This window comes from Sminthopsis crassicaudata, chromosome 1, assembly GCF_048593235.1.
Source record: "Sminthopsis crassicaudata isolate SCR6 chromosome 1, ASM4859323v1, whole genome shotgun sequence".
Classification (NCBI taxonomy): domain Eukaryota; kingdom Metazoa; phylum Chordata; class Mammalia; order Dasyuromorphia; family Dasyuridae; genus Sminthopsis; species Sminthopsis crassicaudata.
The window spans coordinates 390,019,664-390,041,556 of record NC_133617.1 but is presented as its reverse complement, the minus strand read 5'-3'; the positions used below and the strand labels follow the sequence as shown (position 1 = coordinate 390,041,556).

At 35.8% G+C, this 21,893-nt stretch overlaps 1 protein-coding gene across 2 annotated transcripts in view; it reads right to left on the bottom strand.

Annotated features, from left to right (window-relative positions):
• CLCN7 (chloride voltage-gated channel 7) overlaps positions 1–21,893 on the bottom strand; it is a 57,954-nt gene that overhangs the window by 13,594 nt on the left and 22,467 nt on the right. For both annotated transcript variants that reach the window (XM_074279632.1, XM_074279633.1), the window contains 12 exons: positions 16,394–16,465; positions 15,654–15,719; positions 14,775–14,907; positions 14,163–14,272; positions 12,921–13,001; positions 10,872–10,934; positions 10,638–10,721; positions 4,419–4,512; positions 3,528–3,592; positions 2,163–2,279; positions 1,539–1,593; positions 636–696 (listed from right to left, as the gene is read on the bottom strand). In XM_074279632.1, coding sequence (XP_074135733.1) covers positions 636–696; positions 1,539–1,593; positions 2,163–2,279; positions 3,528–3,592; positions 4,419–4,512; positions 10,638–10,721; positions 10,872–10,934; positions 12,921–13,001; positions 14,163–14,272; positions 14,775–14,907; positions 15,654–15,719; positions 16,394–16,465 — 1,001 coding nt within the window. The remainder of the gene's footprint in view (positions 1–635; positions 697–1,538; positions 1,594–2,162; positions 2,280–3,527; positions 3,593–4,418; positions 4,513–10,637; positions 10,722–10,871; positions 10,935–12,920; positions 13,002–14,162; positions 14,273–14,774; positions 14,908–15,653; positions 15,720–16,393; positions 16,466–21,893) is intronic.

Sequence of the window (21,893 nt, the reverse complement as noted above, 5' to 3'; positions counted from 1 at the left end):
TTGGAATTATCAGTATCTCTTCCTCCCTAAATTAATGAATATGCTAGTGTGTTGATTACAAGAACTCTACAACCAAATTCAGATATATACCACACTGTGGCAATAATCCCCTTCTCTTATCAATGATTTTGGTTAGTTGGAGAAATTGGTAATAATATAGCAGTAAATAGTAACCACACCATTCCCTTTCTCAAAGTTACAGGTTAACTCATGTACAAACTGTAAAAGTCCCTGTGCTTTACTGCTTGTCTTAATGTAACAGAATATCAATAAGGAGATACTCTTTGAAACTGATGGGAAACAATTTATCTTTTCATCCAAGTAGGATTGTGTTTAACCAGTCCAAAAAAGGGAAAGCATCAATAGCTTCTTAAGTACATCAAGACAAGAGAAGATAATAAGCCCCACTTGCCCTTCCTGGGTTGGATTCAGATAAATATAAAACAGAAACAGTAGAGGTCAGTGTCTAGGTGTTATTCCATTTCCTGTGACCTGTTAACCCTCTTCCAGCTCCCTTATTTCTCTGTATGATTCCAGTCTAAAACATACTTCAGAACTCATGATCACATGACAAGTATTGAAATTCCTTTCCTGTGTCATTTTCTGTATGAACATAATGCAAAGGGACCTTTTACCTGATTCGAAACATTGTCAGCCAATAATTCAAGGCATTGAACACTGCTCCAAGAATACCACCTATAGCCAGAAGGAGACAAGTAGGAAGAAAGGTCAGCTTTGAAATCTGAATTCCTTTGCTACCAACAACTTGGAAGAGCTGGATATTCCACATTTCCCTAGTCAGGGAACCATTTCCCAGAAGCTTAGTAGAAGGGACTAAAATAGAATGAAGCAAATAGTATTTTTAAATGGTTTTTCTACTGTACCACATTCTGAGAGAATTGTTTAATCTTCGAAGTCTTTTCATTTAAATGGAAGATAATTCTTAGCATATGTTAAATTTAGGTTAGGTTAAGACCATCCTTCCTCTTAGCATGCAGGAGAGATTTCTATATTAAAAACAACAACCACCTACATTCATTCCTCTGAATTTTAATCTTTTCCATCCAAGAAAATTTACATACAGTCCCAGAAACATAGTAATGTAAATTCTGCTGCCACAAAGATGGATAAGTAATTTAAATCCTTAGATTAGCAGCAGCTCTTCTGGAACATAGATCTCCCACACCACGAAAATAAGTGATGGTCATGGTGTGTGGAAGGGTACCACACACCAACTGGTTCATTCTTGGATTTTTATAGAGAATCCTTGAAAGCTGCTTTACAAAGCTAACCTATGTCTCAGATCTTGGCAACCTCTCAACCCTGAGCACATTGTTATTCAGGCCAAAAGATACAGAAAAATTCTCCTGAGAATTAACTGGGGCTCCGCCATTTCAAAAGATTATATTTAGAAAGGCTCTTTCCATAAATTTTTAACAGAAGGAAGATGGCCTTTGGTAAAAATGACAAAAAAAGAAAAGCAGGGGGAAAAAAACCAAAGTTAGATTTTTAATGAATTCAACAAACATTTTCCTTACCTACCACACCCATGGCAATGAAGATGGGAATCTCATGGATTGTGTATACCATTTTCTGCACAGAAAAAAGAGAAAAATATAGCTTAATTTTAAGACCCATTGGCATAAACCTTAAGTAACGATCTCCAAATGCTTTCCCCCTTCTCCTACTGTAACAAATATTGAAAGCACAATTAAATCCCTACTTTTTAGTCAGTGAGATGAATCAATTAGCATCTTTGGTGAAGCACACAACTATAATATCCAAACATGCTCCATTTGGTCAGCACGATCTTGGGACAGAATGCTAGGAATCTACAAGTCAATCCAAATCTTAATTCTAACAGTTGAAAAAACTGAGAAGCAGACAAACTGCTGAACTTTTCCTTGGATACAACCTAAACAGCATGAGAACTGTTATAAATACCAGGTCACCTACCCCTCATTCATAGTGCTTTTTATTGCTGTACTGGTGGGTGACAAATGAATCCCATTAGGACTAGATTTCCCACAGGGGAATGCTTTGCTTCCGGAGATAAATTTTTAAAAATCCAAAATCTCAAAACTGGAGGCTCCTGCTATCCAGTGGCCTTAGGAGGGAAGGACACAGGATGTGTGATTGAAATTTTACATATTAATGGTTACCTCAGTGTCAAATCTTCCAAAATTGATGAGACCAGGGCTAGAGAGATCCCATATGTTTCCATGATAAATACTTAGAACAAAATTCAGAGTAAATGTGGAAATCATGGAGGCAAAGAACTGTGGGATAAACAGAAAAACAGAGATGTTGCTAAGAAACAATACTTCAAACAAAGCAGGCGACTCTCTTGCATCCAACAGATAAACAAAGTACCTCTAATTAAAGAGCTAAGTGGGTAAGATCAAGAAGAAAGCAAATCCCAGGAGTTTGTTTAAACAAGGTGAGGTCAAAAGGAATTTTGTCACTTCTCTTCTAGTCAGAGAGGCTTCTTATAGTTAATACTTCAGAAGCTATCTAAAGAAATGAGGAAAGTCCTAATAAGATGAAGAGAGTGGTCACTAGTGAATTGAGCAAAGAGGTACTTTCTCTCTAGGCACAGGATGTGCCTTGAGAGGGGGCTCAGAAACAAGTACCTGAAGACCACATAAAAGGTATGTGGAGTCCTCGATAGAAAAAGAACTATGGGTTGAGTAAGTGGGAGAAAAGTGTTTAAGGTGGGCCGCTGAAAGACCCTGAAGCTAATTTGGTTCTTGTACCTGAACCAAAGTTACCTTAGGAGAGACATGACCTAATCAAGGTAATGGGGAAAAGAAATAAGAAGATCATAATGACTGACAAGAAAGAAAACAATCTTCAGACCTGATGAAAAAAGAGAACTCTAAAATATTTTAAGTCAGATTACAGTTATCCTTTCTAAATTGTGACTTTCCCCATTATGGTTTCAATATATCATAGGTTGGCATACAAAATTAAATTGGAATTTTGAGGAAGTTTTGTGGAAGCTTCAGAAGTCATATGAAGGACAGCAAACAACACAGAAAAAGTTCAGAAACTTGGAAATACATAACATATATATATATATATATATATAGTATTGTATAATACCAACATATTCTATCTCTTAATATCATGATAATTCAGACTTTTCTGGTATGAAGGATAGGCCAAAAATATTTTGCCCGGATTTTTCAGATTGCAGGGATACCATGACCCTAATTCCCATGATGTGGAAAGGATAACTACCAGTAGTAGAGCCCTATCAAATGATAATATGCCAAACATATACTCATATGTTTCTCCCAAAAATTTGTAGTAGAGAATTAACCCTTCATAACAAGGAATATGAGTTTATAGAACCAAAATGGGAGTGAATTGCCCATATTCATAGCTGAAGGCAAAAGATTCTTCAAAAAGAGGAAGCATCAAGAAACACTTGTTAAGGCACACTGTAAAGATGTACTTGTCTTGAAAAGAAAATTCAATAATTCCAGGGAAGTCTGTGCTTCCATAAAATTTGTTTCACTTACAATTCTCCATGTCAGGAACTGATTCCAGAAGGAAGCACCTTCTTCCAAGCTGAACAGGACACCCCCTGAAAGAACAAAAGTCTCCTATTTTCCTGCGCAATCTCCCAGGGAAGGTGCCTATTGCTAAACTGGCAAATTATAAGTAAATTCTAAGATCCACTGCAATCATTCTCCCAAGACCCAAGGAATGCAAGAAGAATATTATAGAGTAATAACTAAATAATACTGAAGACAGAGAAATAGGCAAAAATTGATGGAGGGGGAAAGTCCATCAATTTATCTAGTCCTCCCTCACTGAGGGCTCTGGGTAATAGAGTTATGTGAAGTCAATCCAATAAGAATTTATCAAATGCCAACTTGTAGGCAGGTACTATGCTAAATTCTGGGAATAAATTTTTTTTAAAAAAAGGCAAAAACTAGTCCATGCTCTTAAGGAGTTCATATTCTATTGGGGGAAACATGCAAACAATTAAGTATAATCAACATAGAGACAAGATAAATCATGGCATCAAGTTTTTTGCAAATTTGCTGATTTATTATCAAATAGAGAAGAAGGAAGAGAACCTAACACGCATGGAGCAACTTTTTTTTTTTTTTTAATTTTTATTTTTTTCTGAGGCTGGGGTTAAGTGACTTGCCCAGGGTCACACAGCTAGGAAGCGTTAAGTGTCTGAGACCACATTTGAACTCGGGTCCTCCTGAATTCAGCACTGGTGCTCTATCTATTGCACCACCTAGCTGCCCCTGGAGCAACTATTTTCTCAAACTACAGTCTATTTCACCAAGTAAAGATTCCTGGAGTCACTGATGGAAGACAACTTGGGCAGCCCACATAGGATCTTGGATGTGACATGCACTAGCTAGATTTAAACAAAAGACAAGGAATCTTACCTACAGGAGCTCCAAAAGCAGCTGAGACACCAGCTGCCGCTCCAGCTGAAACAAAGTCTCTCTTCTCTGTGTCTCTTCGGAAATATTCAAAGATCTGAAATAATAGGGAAAAAAATTAAAGATTATCTCATTTTTTTAAAGCGGTACTCTCAGATAAGGAAAAGGTAGCCAAGCATTCCCACATACTACCTAATCTAGTTAATTTCTTGAGTATGTCAGAAATAAATCCTCATCTATGTCCCTTCTCTCTTAGTACTGGTCCTGCATCGATCTGCACCTGGGCTTCCTTAAAGGAGGATGGGCCTTCTACAAAGTGATCCTGGGCTAGAATAACTTGTTCTATCAGAAATTTTCCTATTTCTAAGTGACATAAGTCAAATGCTTTGCTTCTCTCTTAACAACCTTTAATACTTCAAAAAGCTATGGTTTAATTATAATATATATATAAAGCATTTTACAAACTTTTAAGCACTATATATTGAATTATTATTACTATTATCTTTATTAATGTCACTAATCATTCCAACTCATGCAGATTACAACCACTCTACAATTTAGAAAATTAACTTTATGAGTAATTATGACTGAAAAACTCATCATTTCAACTATAAATAATAAGCATAAGCATTACATTATTTAGATAAAATAAATATAATGCAAATAATGTTACTACTTAATACTAATATTTAATTTACATAATCCAAATATTCCTACTGCTTGATTTTCAGATTTAGCACCATAATGACTAAAAAGTTACTTTATAGAAGTAGACAAAATAATAACAAAAGTTATCCAGAAGGACAAAAGGTCATAACTCTGAAGAGAAATAATGAAAAATAAAAGATATGAAAGGACCTGGTATTTCCAGATCTCAAATTATACTATAAAGTAGTAATTATCAAAACTGGTTTTAAAAAACAGTAAAGTTGATCAATGGAACAGAGGAGATTACAGGAAGCAGAGGAAGGAAAAGCAATAGAGAGTTTGATAAACCAAGGACAAATTCTATTGTACAGAGTTAAAGTTTTCAATTAAAAACAAAACACTTTTGGGAAGAATGAAAAGCAGTTTAGCAGAAATTAGATTTAGACCAACAACTTATACATCATAAACTATAAATGAATACATAAACTAAACATAAATTCATAAACTTAACAGAAAGGAGAAAGGGATCTTTTATGATAACAATGACTAGAGTAAGAATTCTTTTAATAATTTTTTTTCTTGATTTCTCTTTTGCAAATTCACCTATATTTCTCAACACATTCCTGACAGTCATCTCTTATAACAAATAATAAAAAAGAATAATTGCACAAAACAAATCAACTCTTCAACAAAATCTGACATAAGCTGTGCTCCACACTCATAGTCATCCCCATTCCCCATATGCAAAGAAGGTAGGAAGTATCTTCTTATTTTTCTTCTTTGTAGTTAAACTTTATCATTGTAATTTCACAGTACTTACTGTCAAGTATTTTGTTATTGTTCTTTCACTATATATTGTTATGGTCATTGTATATATTGTTTTCCTGTTTCTACTTTGCATCATTTCTTGTCTTCCCATGTTTCTCTATTTTCATATTTGTTGTCTCTTAGTAGTACAGTACAATTCTAGTAAATTAACATGCCATATCTTGTTTAGCCATTCTCTAAAGTACAATTATTTTGTTTCCAAGTCTTTCATACTATAAAAAATGTAGTGATAAGTGTTTTGGGCAGTTAGGTGGTGCACTAGGCAGAGTGCTGGGTCTGAAGTCTGACTCCTTCCTTTCTTAAGTCCAAATCTGTTTGCTATATGATGCTAGTCCCTTAACCCTGTATGTTTAAGTTTCCACATCTATAAAGGAATTAGAGCAGGAAATGGCAAACCCCTCCAGTGCTTTTGTCAAGAAAATCCTATATGGGATCATGAAGAGTCTGATACCTATGAGATTTTTTTTATTATTTCAGCAGTGGTATCTCTGGATCAAAGGATACAGATATTTTGGGTACTTTCCTAGATTAACTCCAAACTGTTTTAAAAAATGCTTAGACCAATTCTAGCAATAATGCATTCACATGCCTGACTCACCATAACTGCTCCGCTACATGTTATTTCCACCTTTTGTGATCTTAGCAAATTATGTGGTTGAGGGATAGAATCTCAGAGTTATTTTGACCTTTTATTTCTCTTATTAGTGATTTAGGACTTTCATATGTTTGCTAGTAGTTTGCAATTCTTCTGAGAACTGTTTATATCCTCTATTTACTAGGAAACAGCTTTTGGCCTTTTATATTTCTGTTAGGTGTTTATAGATCTTGGATAACAGACACTCATCAACCATTTCTAGGGAGATACTAAAAAAGGGAAAAAAGTGATCGCAAAGAGAAAATGGATGATTTCCACCACATAAAAACTAAAAAAGCTACATGCACAAGCAAGATTCATGTATTCAATATACTAAGATCAGGGAAAACATTTCTTTGCTGCAAACATTTTTGATAAAGGTCTGACAGCTAAGATATACAATACACACACACACACACACATATATATATAAAATATGTATATGTGTGTATGTATATGGTCAAAACAAAGGGAAAGGACAAGTTCAAAAATATTTATAGTAGCACCTTTTTGTTTTAGCATAGAAGTGGAAACAGTGAGTTCTCACAAATAAGGAAAAGACTGAAGAAATTATGGCATATGTAAATATAATAACATTATTAAACTATAAGAAATGACATATAAAGAATAAAAAAAATACTTAAGAAGGATTTGAGTGGAATGAACAGAACCAGGAAAACAACTTATACAATGCATACAATAACATACAAGAAAAAACCTTGAAAGACTTTAGGATTCAATATTTGTATATAAGTTGCACATGTCTTATGTGCTTTATGAGGTGGTATGTGCCTTATGAGGCCTAAACTACTAACAGACAGGGTGTGTGTGTGTGTGTGTATATACATATGTACTTTTCAATTGATTCAATAGCATTATTGTGTTTGTAATTTATTAAAATTTGTATTGAAGTCTAACAACTAGACATTTTCCTATAAAACAAAATTTTATATAAAATGTTTAGTTTCCAATTTAATTCAAGAAATATTCTTGATAACAAAAAGTTTAAAGCTCACTACTCTGGCTACCTCCAAAGAATTATTTTGAACTGAAAACATTTCTGGAGGTGGTAATTATTATCAGAGACTATTGCAAATATCCTCAGTGACCTCACCTGTGCTTTTCTTATTGGAAGCAATCACACTAGTTATGGCAAAAGAACCATAGCATCACAGATTCCAAGCATTGGAAGACATCCCAAAGATTATCTAATCCAATCTAAATTTCCTCCACCATAAAAGTATTGGAAAATAGTAATAGGACCAAGGTAAGGAGCTACTTTGGGCCCCAGAAAAAATTCTTTCTATTCCTATAACATGGAAATTTGTTGTTAATAGTATTGTTCAGTAGTTTTTCAGTCACGTCCAACTCTTCTTGACTGAACTCCAGCTATGACCTGAGTATATACAATTTTTGTTTTATTGGTTGCCAAGATGTACCTGACAAATATTAAGTAAAATTCACAGGCACCTTTACGCTGATAAGACACTTAAGAGAAATAACATGTAATAGAGGGGGGAAAAAAAGAAAAAGAAACACTTTATTTGTGTCTTAGTGAACATAGACTGGTGAAAACTCAAGATGACCTGGAGCAGAACAGGAGTCCTCCTGGCACAATTCAAAAAGATCAGAACAAAGATCCCAGGCTGGAGATTAACCTATGTTAAGTGTACATACCTCCAGGTTAGTTCTGCAGAAACACCAAGTGGGGAACTCTGGGGCTAGCTAGGTTTGGCTGGAGCCTCAGCAAGAATCACAGAAACTTTCATTTTCCCTCAACAATCTGGAGTCTGAATCTGCAAAGACTGAGGGAACTTCAGATGATTATGAATGCCAGGCTCAGCTGTGCTACAGAGAGGTAGCCCAGTCTGGGAAGGAGCCAGCATACCTATGAGTGCAGAAGCTATAGGGCAGGAACACTGCTGGCTGCTGGCATTTGCAAGAGAGTGGAGCTTTTGGTTGAGGGTTCCAGGTCAGAAGGGAGAACTGAAGTGAACCTAGAGGTACCATTCCCTTCCTCCTCCACACACAATGATTAGAGGTGTTTACACTAATACTCCTCATTTAAAAAAAAAAGAAAAAAGAAAGAAAGAAAAAAAGAAAGAAAGACATTTACTATGGGAACAAGGAAAAACCAAGGTTCATTTTCAAAAGACACTGAAGTTAAAAAAAAAAAAAAGCTTTTTCCACCCCAAAAAGTTATGTTAAATGGCCCCCTGTCTAGAGAAAATGTATCAGAAGAACTCAAAAAAAGAATTTAAAAATCAAATGAGAGACAGTGAGGAAAAACAAAAAACAAAACAAAAACGCCCAAGAAAAACAAGATTATGGAGAAAAAAGTTATCCAGCTAGAGAAAGGTATACAGAATCTTAAAGATGAAAATAACTCTTTGAAAATTAGATTGGGCATGGGGAAACCTGTGAAGCTTTAAGAGACCAAGAAATATAAACAGAATATAAAGAATGAAAAAATAGAATAGAATGTGAAACATAAGAAAAACAACAAATCTGGAGAACAGATCAAAAAGAGAAAACATAAGAATAATTAGACTACCTGAAAGCTATGAACAAAAAAAAAAAAAAAGGACCAAGGCAGCTAAGATATACAGTAGATAGAGCACCAGCCCTGAAATCAAGAGGATCTGAGTTCAAATCTAGTCTCAGACACTTAACACTTCCTAACTGTGTGACCTTGAGCATGTCACTTAACCCCAATTGCCTCAGGGAAAAAAAAAAAAAAAAAAAAAAAAAAGGACCTTGACATGATACTGTAAGAAGTAATCTAAGAAAATTGTCCTGGAATGATAGAACATAAAGAGGAAAGTAGAAACAGAAAAAACCCACTGATCACTACTCAAAGAGATCCTTTGTGGAAAACACATAGGCAGAAACAAACACATAGGAAGAAAAAAACAATTCAAATATGCTGGAGCTACAATTAGAATTGTATAGGTCTTATCAGCAACCACAATAAAGGACTACAGATCCTATGGGCAATGAAAAGAACTAAGGCTGCAGTCAAAAATATGTCCAGAAATTTTTTTTACAATATTAAATGAGAAAAAAAATGTATATTCAATGAACTTGCAGATTTTCAGGACTATCAACCAAACCCAAATTCAACAGAAAATTTAACATATAGGAGCCAATATCCATGATTAATATCTAAGAACTCTAATATGAACAAATCATTTATGTTTCTTTATGTGGAAATGTATACCATGTTTAAGATTGACATCAACAATTGTGTAGCTCAGAAGAAAGAACTGACTCTAAAAAAGCAAAACCACCTTCAAAAAAGTAAAAATGATAATTATGTAATATAAATGAGGTACAGAGGAAAAGCAGACACAGGCATTGGGGGAGGAGAGCTCACAGTTCTGAAAATCTACTCACATCAGAAATAAATAGGCAACACTACATATATACTATGAAGAATATAGCACCCTCTAAATTCTATTAAAAAATAGGGGGGAAAGATGGATGGAGGGGGAAGGGAAGTTAAGTAATAGCAAGGCAAGTTAAAGAACAAAATTAAAATAGAAGATTTAGCTAGGAGAAGAAAGAAAAGCTATACACAAGCACTACAACAAGGATCAGGAATGAAATTTATTAGGGGGGGAAAAAAAAAAGCTAGGCAACTTAAGTAGAAGAATTAAAGTAAAAGAGTTAGCCAGAACAGCATAGACTCCTAAGAGGGAAATCAACTAGGAGATTGACCAGGATACTGAGGGATTTGAAAAAAAAAAACATACAAAGAACAATTTAATGAACTGGGGATATTTAGCCAACAGAAGAAATAGGATGGAGCAGCATATGATCACTGTTTTCCTTCATTTAGTATGGCATAAGGGAAAAGAACTAGGATCAATGGGAGTCGATATTACAACAAAGTATATTTTGTATGAATTTTTGAGTTAACAATAAATTACAATATTTCATGGGGTTAGCTAGCTATTATTACTGAAATGTTCAAACAGGCTGGATGACTACCTATTGAGAATACTGGATTAGAAATACTATTGCGGTTTCTAGAGCTCTAATAGTTCATGGGATCCATAATCTCCTGTTCCCTAACTTTCCATTTTAGAATTAGTAGATGAGCTGTTCACCTTGAAGTCTTTCTTCAATGAGGTTGATCGTCCTTGAGAAATACCAGCTGCTATAACAGCTCCAGAGTGAATCATTGGCCCTTCCTAAAAAACACAGGAGAAGAGAATTGAGGGCAGAAACTGAGATTTAAAAATTGTTTTTAGTTACATAATGCCTTTCACACTGGCTCTTAGAGGGGTGACACAATTACACAGTAAAACAACAGTCATATTAATTCTTTTAAGCATTCTTACCTTTCCAACAGCCAGTCCTCCAACCACTGATAAAATCACACCACACACTTTAATCACCAATGTCTAGAATGTAAAGAGAATATCATTAAGTTGATGAGAAAAATACGTTAATTCAATCCAAATCACTAAGTGCTGAAAAAAGACCTCTTATAGGTCAAGTACCATTAAAGAAGTAATTTACTTCTCACGAGATCTATTAAAAAAAAAAAAAAAAAAAGATTCAGATTATGGGGCTTCTTTCAGTGTTTAAGCTCCATTCCCATCTTCTTCAGGTTGAAGTATTCCAGTGCACCCTGATCTCCTCTTCTGAAATTTAACAGCACCCAATGCTTGCCCAACATCATTTAGCACTTAATTCTATAGCCTCACTGGAGACTATGGTCCATTTTGTTGGGCTCACAGCTGATCACTAAGATCAGCTGATTCATCCTTTACAATGTCTCTTGCATTCATCTCTTCTTTTTCAATCTCACTGGCTCTACTCCAGTTCAAGCATTTTCAATCAAAAAAGTGCTGGTTCTGGAGTTGGATGACCTAAGATTCAAAATCTGTCTCTGATAAATAATTACTACTTGTGGGAGTCTGGACAAGCTACTTCACCTCTCTAGGCTTCATTTTGCCCATCTGCAGAATGAAGAGTTTGGATAAGATGGCCTCAGAGGCACCCCCTTTCAACTCCAGATCTATCCCTGCACAGAAAAAAATTATGCCTCTATTCTGTCCCCAATTCAGTCTATCATGCACACTGCTACAGGATGATTGTCCTAAAGAGACCACTCTTAATCAATCACTGCCTCAATCAGAACCCTTCACTGGCTCCCACTATCTATATTAGCTGCAGTTAAAATCCTACCATTGCAGGTCCTTCATAGTCTGATCCCAATCTGACCTTCCTTTACTCTCTGAAGGACCTTCTCCTTCAACTATGCTGTTCCCCTGACTATCTTCTGCACGTGTTCATAATTGTCTCTCAGCTTCTCTTCAAACTGTGCTCTTTTCTGATTTGTCCTTTATCCTCTTCTCCTTCTATCTAAGACCTAACTTATTTTCAAAGACCAGCTCAAGATCTCCCTTTCTGTGAAACCTTCCCCATTCTCCCAGCCTACTCTAAACACCTATGGCACTTTTTCACTTTCCATGCTAATATTTATTTTCTAATAAAGAGCTTAAAATCTGTGCTTGTTACAAGTCTTAATCCCCATAATACAAATGGGTTTAATTTATAGTAGATATACATTTTTTTGGATAAAAACTTATTCCTTCATAGTCCTCATTATGGGGCACAAAATAGTTGTACAATAAATGCATAAGGATATTCAGGTATTCTCCTAGACTTTCCCCTTTCTCTCCATTCAGATATAGAACCTAAATAGGGGACATGTAAGGGTGGGAAAATCTTGTATTAAACCTCCCCCCCCATCCCAGCAGATGACAAAGAGCCATATCATAAATAAATAGTATTAAAATCTTTAGCCCCAAAGTCTCTACTCTTAACAGTATTGTTCTTAAATACTGTTAAACAAGTAGAATCCAATTACAAAGCACCTTAAATAAACTGCAAAACTAAAATAGGGATAAAAAGAAATCAAAAGATTTTTATTCAGATTTAAAAGATCTGAATTCAAAATAAGTGAGTCCTTTGCTGAGCCTCAAAACTCTGAAGTGATATTTGCCATAACAGAAAATGACCAATTTAAGCCATGATTCCCTCAGACAAAAGGAATTTTATAACTTCAATTTAACAGGTTCTTTAGGGAAACACAGCCTTTTAAGGACTATATTGAAATGGGCAATGGAACATAGTGGAACATACTGCCTTAGTTGACAAAAAGGAAAAGCCAGGGCAGACAACAATGAGGGCTTCATACTTCATGTTATCTCAGAGGATAAGGAACTATCCTAACTAGCCTAGATTAACGAGAAGGCCTATGATTAGAACCACACACGTGGGCTGCCCTAATTCAGAGGAGTTGTTTTTAATAGAGCAACCAAAACCCCGACTCTATGTCCTAGAAGTCAGGTGAAACCAACCACCTCTAGACATTTTACCTTGAGTCGAACCACATGGGGAATCTTGACACCATTGAGGAAGCATTTAATCTGTGGAATTCCACTGCCAGCAGCAACAGGCTTCAAGAAAAAAAGAAACTGAATAAGGAGCATTTCTAACAAAAGGATTGATTGACCCAAATGAACCCATAACAGGATCATCAAAATTTGTGAAATGTTTTAACCCATGGTTCACCCACTATATTAAAACTTTTGTCTAAATAACAGATGAAAAGATGATGGCTTCATAAGAACTACGAACTGAATGTAGTTAAGAGTAGTAAAACCAGAATGTAATCTCCTAGAGGAATACTCAGTTTGACATTTTAAGGATATAAACAGGAGCCTCAGGGAATTCTGCAGTTACTTGTATATTCCCTCCCAGAGTAGCATAGTATGTGGTATCTGGTAAGCCTAATAAATGTTATTAAACAAACAAATATTCAAATCAACAAAGTTAAGTATTAAGATGAACTAATGGGGGTATATAATTAAGTGACAAAAGCACTTCCTTTTAAGTGAAACACAGATTCCAGTCTTCATCTTGCCACTAACAAGATATCCTGGGACAAGTTACTTAACCTGTTGGTTCCTCAGTTTCCCACCTGAGATGGGCATAATAAATGTTTGTTCTTCTATAGCTCAGAAGAATATTAATAAATAGGTATTTATCAAGTGCCTACTATGTGCTAAGGATACAAAGACAAAAATAAAACAATTTTTACCCTCAAGCAATTTGCATTGTGTCCAACAATGCATGTATATAAATGCACAAAAACAAAATAGACACAAAGTACACTGGTGGAAAGGGGCATATCACTAGAATAATGTCAAAGTACACGCAGTTCCTTGGAGAAAGTATATTAAAGAGGTTCAAGGCATAATTCCCTCTCTAGGCAGAAGTTTTTACATTCTAAAACTGCTCAGAAGCTTCTATATGAAGGATCTGTGATTTTGTCAGAATAGCATCTGGCTATTCTGGTAAGGGACCCTTTCCAACCATGCAGCTTATAGACTATAGATGCCATATCTCAATAATTTACCACTGACTGTAGAGCTAATAAGTGGCAGAGGAAAGGCATAGACCCCTATACCTAGTACACTATCCCTTAGACCACAATGCCTCTCCACTAATGCTAACTTATTACTATCTACCCGTTGGCCCTGGAGCCTTCCCAGTCTCACCTAAAGTAGGCGTGGGTAGAGATCCCAGGCTAGCTCGGTGTACTTTTTAAACCATACCTCTATAAAGGCAACAATCACGGAGCCGACGATCACAAAGGCCGAATTCAGTGTTGCCCAGAGTAACAGGGAGAAAGACAATCCCCCCTTCTCTGTAAACTTGTCAATATCTGGAGGACTCGTTAAGAGAACTGGCAATGTCACTGTCTGGACAAAATCCATTTCTCTTCAGCACTGTCTGGTAAACAATACATGCACAGACTCACCTCATTTGACAAACCCTCTCTTCCCCTGACTCCTGGCTTTGCCATTAATAAAGTCAATGAAAAGCTCCCACAGTGCTCTGAGGAGGGATGATGCCAACAGTGGCCACCAGGTTTTCTGAACTGCCTAAACATTAAAACAGCAGAAGGTTATGATAGATTTGCATCCTAGCTAGATTACAATCTCCAAACAGACTATAAACTCTTGAGGCCAGAGATTGTCTGCATCCTCCATCTGGAAGACACATTGCAGCTTTTGAGAGAGAATTATTGAGCATTTCAGGCCAGCACACAGCTTTATTTTGCTGTTTATCCATGCGAGCAATCAAATTCAGTTCATACTTCCTAAATGTGGAGAAACTCTGGCTCCTTGTGCCCTGCATCCCCCATCCATTAGGACAAAGGATATTGTCTTTTACTATTCGATATTTCAGTCCTGCCAAGTTCTCCACTACGATGTCAATGAAGCAGGCAACTAAGCCGGTCAGAATTCCAATCATGGCACAGATGACCCAGCGTTTGATCTCTACTGTTCGGAAAGCCTGGGCAGAAGAAAGAGAATTAGGCAGTGATGGGGGAAGACTTCCCTTATAGAAATGTAATTCTAACACAGGATTTTTTGGGCAAATATTATTAATAACCCAAAATGATTCTTACCCTGAATCCCAATGGTTTGAAAAATTATTTACAGTATACTTGGGATTTATTTTCAAAGCTACATTTGAAAAGCAGTCTATTGTAAACTTATCTCTACAATGAAATATAGCAAAGTCTGATTGGGTTATTGTACCTACAAGAATATATACTGTCTTTTTATAAACATTTGTCCCACTGAATGTCACATCTGCAAAATTAATGTAGTTCTTCAGTTATCCAATTTTAACAGATGAATCCACTGTAAGAGATTTTTTTCTGTTTGTCCTCTCTACACCCAAAACTGGCCCCATTTTTAATTTTGGATAAGACAGAAGAAACTATGTGCATTGTTTTTGTCAAGAAGATCAAATTTCCTATCCCATGGAGGGCTGTGCTAGTGAGAAGTGTGCTATGTGAGGATGCCAATATCCTCAGATCTTAGAAATACTGGAATTTTGGAAGTCTCACTATTGTACAGACCTGGAAACAGTGTGAAAGCAATCTGAAATAAGATCTAAAAAATAACTCAAGACAGATGAGATTCCATGTCCCAGAATGCTCCCTTTGTGCTCTCATGGGATGGATGGATTTTATTTCAGGTTCTAAGTGCCAGGGAGCTTCTTGGACCACCCAACTCTGAACCCAAACTTACTGTGTGGTTTATTCTCCTCTCTTCTTCTAAGAACAACTGGTTTTCACTATTGTCATAATCCAAGCTCTGTAGGCAACAGTAAAGAGAAAAAAATTTTAAAAAGAGGGGGAAAAAAAAAAAAGCAAGTTAGTTGCATACTAACTGCAGTTTTTTAGACAAACCCAGAAGGACAGAGCAGCTGCAGGAAAAGGCTTGAGAAAAGGGAGTTGCTGGCCTCTCTGAGGCAGAGGGAAACATTCCCAGGCACTATCTGATAAAATGGAAAGAAACCAATGGAGTCCCCTTGTGACCTTTCTGAAGCTGGCAGCTTTCCAAGTGACCCAGGGAAAAAAGTTGTTTTTTAAAAAAACAGATATGGGGAAATAATAGATGGTTCAACTTTGTAAGAACGTCAGAATCATCCCTGTTAAGCATCAAACTATACATGGTGAAACCTCCCACTAGCCCTCAATGATCCTAGAAACATCTTTTCAGGGTTGTTCCCACGCATGCACTCATGTACCATGTAGACTGAAATGGGAGATTGTTCACTACAAGGTTTTAGTTTTACTTTCTCACAAGGCTACATACATTATTTTCTTCAGGAACACAAAGTCTGTTCCAGATTGGTAACTATTCTGGCCAGGAAGATGGTAGATTTCAAGGAATCTTCTTAAAAAAGGCAGAGACATGATTTGACATTATGGAATGGGGAATAAGGGGAGACAGTTAAATCTGAAATTCCCAAAGAGAATGCTTACCTCATACTTTAGAGACAGGAGTTTCTCATTATGTGGTATTTCCCGGGGAAAATGATGAGGTGCATCCATCTCCTGGAGAAGAAAAATGAGATCATGCATATGCATGATGATAAAAACACTTCTGAATGTTTTTATATATAAAACTCCTCACTTTTCATATAAGCCCTAATGCTATTTTAGTTCTTTTCCATCATCTAAGCTTTCTTGAATGTCCTGTGTCCATCACAAAAGGGTTTAGTGGATTGCAAACCAAGGATCACCTCACCCTTCTGTAAAGGTGAACTATCTTTTGTTCATTAAGAAAATAGCCCATTTTTAATAGAAAAAAATTCAACAAGTCAATCCGCAATTGATAAAATGGTTAAAACATATGAACAGACAATTCTCATGTGAAAAAATTAAAGTCATTTCTAGACATATTTTTTTAAAATGCTCTAATCACTACTGATTAGAAAAATGAAAACTGAGACAATTCTGAAGTTGTCACTTCATATCTATCAGGTTGGCTAAGAAGACAGGAAAAGATAATACTGGAGGGCAGTAGCACTGTTGGTAGAATGACAGAATGATCGAACCATTCTGGAGAGCAATTTGGAACTTTTTCAGAAAAGCTATAAAACTGCATACCATATCTATCTACCATGATCTAGCAGCATGGCTACTAGGTATGTATTCCAACAAGATCATTAATGAGAAGAAAGAACCCACTTGTGCAAAAAATGTTTTTAGCAGCTTTTTGTGGGGGCAAAGAAATGAAAATTGAGTGGAACCCATCAACTGGGAAATGGATAAGTTATGGTATGTGAATATAATAGAATATTATTGTTCTATAAGAAATGATCAATAGGCTGATTTCAGAAAAGCCTTAAAAAGAGTAAAATGAAATCATGCTGAGTGAAGTGAACAGAACTAGAACATTGTACACACTAATGGCAAGATTATGTGATGATCAACAAACCTAACTCTTTTCAGTAATACAAACATCCAATACAATTTGCACAAACTTGGGATGGAAAATGCCAATTGCATCCAAAAAGAGAACTGTGGAGTACAAATCAAATCATAATACTTTCACCTTTTTTGTTTGTTTGCTTTTTCTTTCTTGGGTTTTTTTTTCCCCCTTTTGGTCTAATTTTTCTTGTACAACATGACTAATATAGAAAGTTAAAGTGATTGTATTTAGATAATCTATATCACATTGCTTACTGTCTTGGGGAGGAAAGAAGTAAAAGAAAGAGTGAGAAAAAATATGGACAAAGTCTTACAAAAATGAATACTGAATACTATCTCTATATGTAACTGGAAAGATAAAATACTATTGTGAAAAGAAAATTCAATTTAAAAAATACACAGCCTGTACCACTGAACAAAACTGAGTTAACTTGTCTATGAATAGGACATACTCATATGCATTTTTTATGAACCTTGTGGCACAAAAAACTAAGCTAATGTAATAATGTTATCTGCAAAACTCTAATGGCAGTACTAACCTAACAATTATAGGATATATATTTTGACTTGTTTTCCCAACATTGAGGATAGATTTAAGCTAATCCATTCACCTGTATATTTAAGAATGAATGAAATGGAAGCAGAGCTAAGACAGAATAGCAGCAACTCAACTGAACTCTTCTAATATTCCCCTCCAAACAACTTTAAAATAACTCTGAAAATCAAATTTTGGAGCAGCAGAGGCAACAAAAGGTCAGGGTGAAATATTTTATCAGCCTAAGACAACTTAGGAGGTTGGCAAGAAAGGATTATACCAGTGGGGAGAGAGCCTGACCAGAGCATGAAGCGTAGTGCTAGTGGTGGGAGATAGCTTCAACCATGGCAGTGGTGGTGGTGGTGGCGGCAGCGGCAGCAATGGCAGCAGCAGTGGTAGCAGCAGCAGCAGCAGCTTTGAGAGCACTCAGCTCTAAGCTGATAAAGATGTTGGACAATTAGTCAAAAAAAGATTACAGGGGACCCTTTGTTGGCACTGGGTGCAGCTAGTACTGATAGACAATTCTATTGCCTGTAAGCAAATTCAAGGGTGGACTAGAACATTTCTGATCAGTCACAAGCAAGCACAGTTCCTGGTTCCCATTATATGGCAATTAATGTTTATACACAGGATAGCAAGAGATTTGATCAATTTCAGAGCCAAGAACAGCTCCAGTACTTGCTGCTGTAGAAGAACAGGAGCCTTCCCAAGTACAGACCAGAGCACAGACTAGAAGAGTAACGACCACATCTCCCCCTGGATCATATTATCATATCCCAGAACTAGCTTTGAAAATAGTAGCATGAAAAAGCCTGAATATTGGGACAGTACCTCCCCATCCCCAAGGGAAATAAATTTTGCATGATTTCACATGTATAACTGATATCATTTTGCTTGCCTTCTCTCAGGCAGAGAAATTTGGAAGAAGACAATTTGGAATTCAAAATTTAAAAATAAATGAAATATAAACACATTTATATATTTTATTTTATATTAATTATGCATAATTAATATAATTAGTTGCATTATATATATGCATATGTAAAATGAATGATACCCACTGTATAGTAAAGAATAGAAACATGCTAAGTGGCCCACACTGAAATCCAAATTAATAACCTCTCAGTGACAAGTGGTTCAGGTAGCTTTAACTAAGGAGACATATCACTGACTCATTCAGTTCTCTCTGCTCCCCTTAACTCTGTTCCCCTAAAATTGTATATAAGTGTTAGTTTCTTTAAATATGATGGGTTAAACTTTTAAAAATAGATTCAGTGAGAAAACAGATATTACATCTTGACTACATCACTTATAATGTAGAATTTGCAGGAGTAAGAAATGCTTCCTCTTCATGCCTTCTTCTCAATATGTAAAAAGGAAGCAGAGGCTAAGCTCAGTCCCTCAAATGTCACCAAAATAATTTTAATTAATCAATATTTATTTAGCATACACTATATGCAAGGGAAACTGGGAAAATGTAGTTAATTTCCTTGTATAATGGTAGAAAAGATTAACAAGGAACATGAGAAACATTCTGTCTGAGGAAACACAAAATGGTTTCAAAGCAAAAAGCAACAAGGAATTAGATTGAGAATTCAAATTAAGAGGAAGAAATTTTTTTTAATTATAGCTTTTTATTTTCAAAATATATACATGGATAATTTTAGAGATTCACCCCTATAGAACCCTGTGTTCTAATTTTTCCCCCTTCTTCTCCCTCCTTCCCCAGTCGGCAATGATCCAATAAATGTTAAACATGTACAATTTCTTTATACATATTTCTACAAGTATCATGCTGCACAAGAAAAATGAGATCCAAAAGGAAAAAAATGAGGAAGAAAACAAAATGCAAGCAAACAACAAAAAATAGTGAAAATATTATGTTGTGGTCCACATTCAGTTCCCCTCAGCCCTCTCTCTGGGTGCAGATGACCTTCTTTATCATAAGACTTGGAACTAGCCTGAATTACCTCGCTGTTGAAAAGAGGTATGTCTATCAGAATTGATCATTGAATATTCTTGCTGCTGCTGTGTATAATGATCTCCTGGTTCTGCTCATTTCACTTAGTACCAGTTCATGTAAGTCTCTCTAGGCCTCTCTGAAATCATCCTGCTGCTGATCATTTCTTATAGAACAATAATTGTTACAGAACAATAACATTCATTTTCCATAACTTGTTCAGCTATTCTCCATTGATGGGCATCCACTCAGTTTCCAGTTTCTTGCCACTATAAAAAAGACTGCCAGAAACATTTTTGCACATGTGATTCCCTTTCTCTAACAGGAAGAATTTAATATATGTATATACTGTATATTCTGCCAAGATAAGTATTATCAATTCAAATTTAGTCAAAGAAAGTCTAATGACTAAAGGCACACAATTCTAAAAAAAATATCCTTATGGTGGGGTAATAGAGGATTTGAGTTTTTGAATTAGTTTAATTCAACCCAAAGGATTTGTGGTAAAATTAAATTTGAAGTTGATCCCAAGGATCATTACACTATTGGATTTGAAAGTACAGGGGAGATAAGTAAACAAGAGACATAAGATAAAGCAAAAAAGGTCTTTATTTGGCTAGCCTAGTAATTATTTTCAAGGAAGCACTGACTCTGATGCTCTAGGAAAAGGGCTTTTTAAACACAGCTTTCAGTTTTCCTATAACATATAACCAACCAATCCTAACTGGGCAAAGCTTTAAAGTGGAGAAATTTTCAGGGAAGGGGAGAAGTGGTATAGTTTAGAGACATTAGTAATAAAATGAACTTTTTTTTTTTTTTAAAAACAAGATGATGTTTTTCAAACAAGCTCAGGGAGTTGAGTAAGGAGGCCAAGAAAGAAATAGCCTTGAGCTAGTGCCAGAAGGTGAATGAGGAAGGGATTGAGGGTGGGGGATCCTTGACTCAAATTCTGGAGATAATCAGCCTTGGGATAAAGATTTCCTGGTTTTCTTCCACAGATCACTTGTCCTTAAGATTCTAAGCCAATCCAAGTCAAACAATCAGGTGGGAAAAAAGATGTCTATGCTGCTGTTTCTCAGACCTATTTATCCAGCCCTACATTCTCATATCACCATCTACCTATTGGGAATCTTGAACTATATGTCCCAAAGACATTTTAATTTCAAAATGCCTAAAACCGAACTCATTTTATTATGTCCTCTCAACTCTCCCCTTTCTGATCTTCTCTACTTCTGCTGAGGGTATCATCATCCTCCAAGTTACCCAAGTTTGTTATATGCAAACGTCATCCCCAAGTCTGTACTGGCACTTACCTCACATACCTAGAAATAACAAGTCCTGTTGTTTCTATCTCTTTACATCACATGTATATACTCTTTTCTTCCCTCATACAGCCACCACTTTTGGTGTAGTTTCTTACCACTTTATACCTATACTATTACAAATGCCAGCTAATTAATGTCCCTGGACAGATTCCAGACCATCTTCCACTAAACTGCTAAAGTGATCTTCCTTAATTGCTATTCTGACTACACTGTTCCTCTAACCAACAAATTCCAGTGGCTCCCATTTTATTTTCAAAATATATGCACAAATAATTTTTCAACATTGACCCTTGCATAGCCTTGTGTTTCAGATTTTCCTCTCCTTTCCCCTCCCTCCTCCCCTAAATGTCAAGCAATCCAATTTGTTATACATGTTAAAATATGTTAAATCCAATATATGTAAATATATTTATACAATTCTCTTGCTGCAAAAATCAGATCAAAAAGGAAAGTAAACAAGTAAGAAAACAAAATGCAAGTGAACAACAAAAAGTGAGAATGTTATGTTGTGATCCACATTCAATTCCCACAGTCTTCTCTCTGGGTGAAGATAGCTCTCTTCATCATAAGATCATTGGAACTAACCTGAATCACCTCAGTGTTGCAAAAAGTCACGTTCATCAGAACTGATCGTCGTATAATATCACTGTTGCCATGTACAATGATCTACTGGTTCTGCTCATTTCACTTAACATTACTTAATGTAAATCTCTCCAGGCCTCTCTAAAA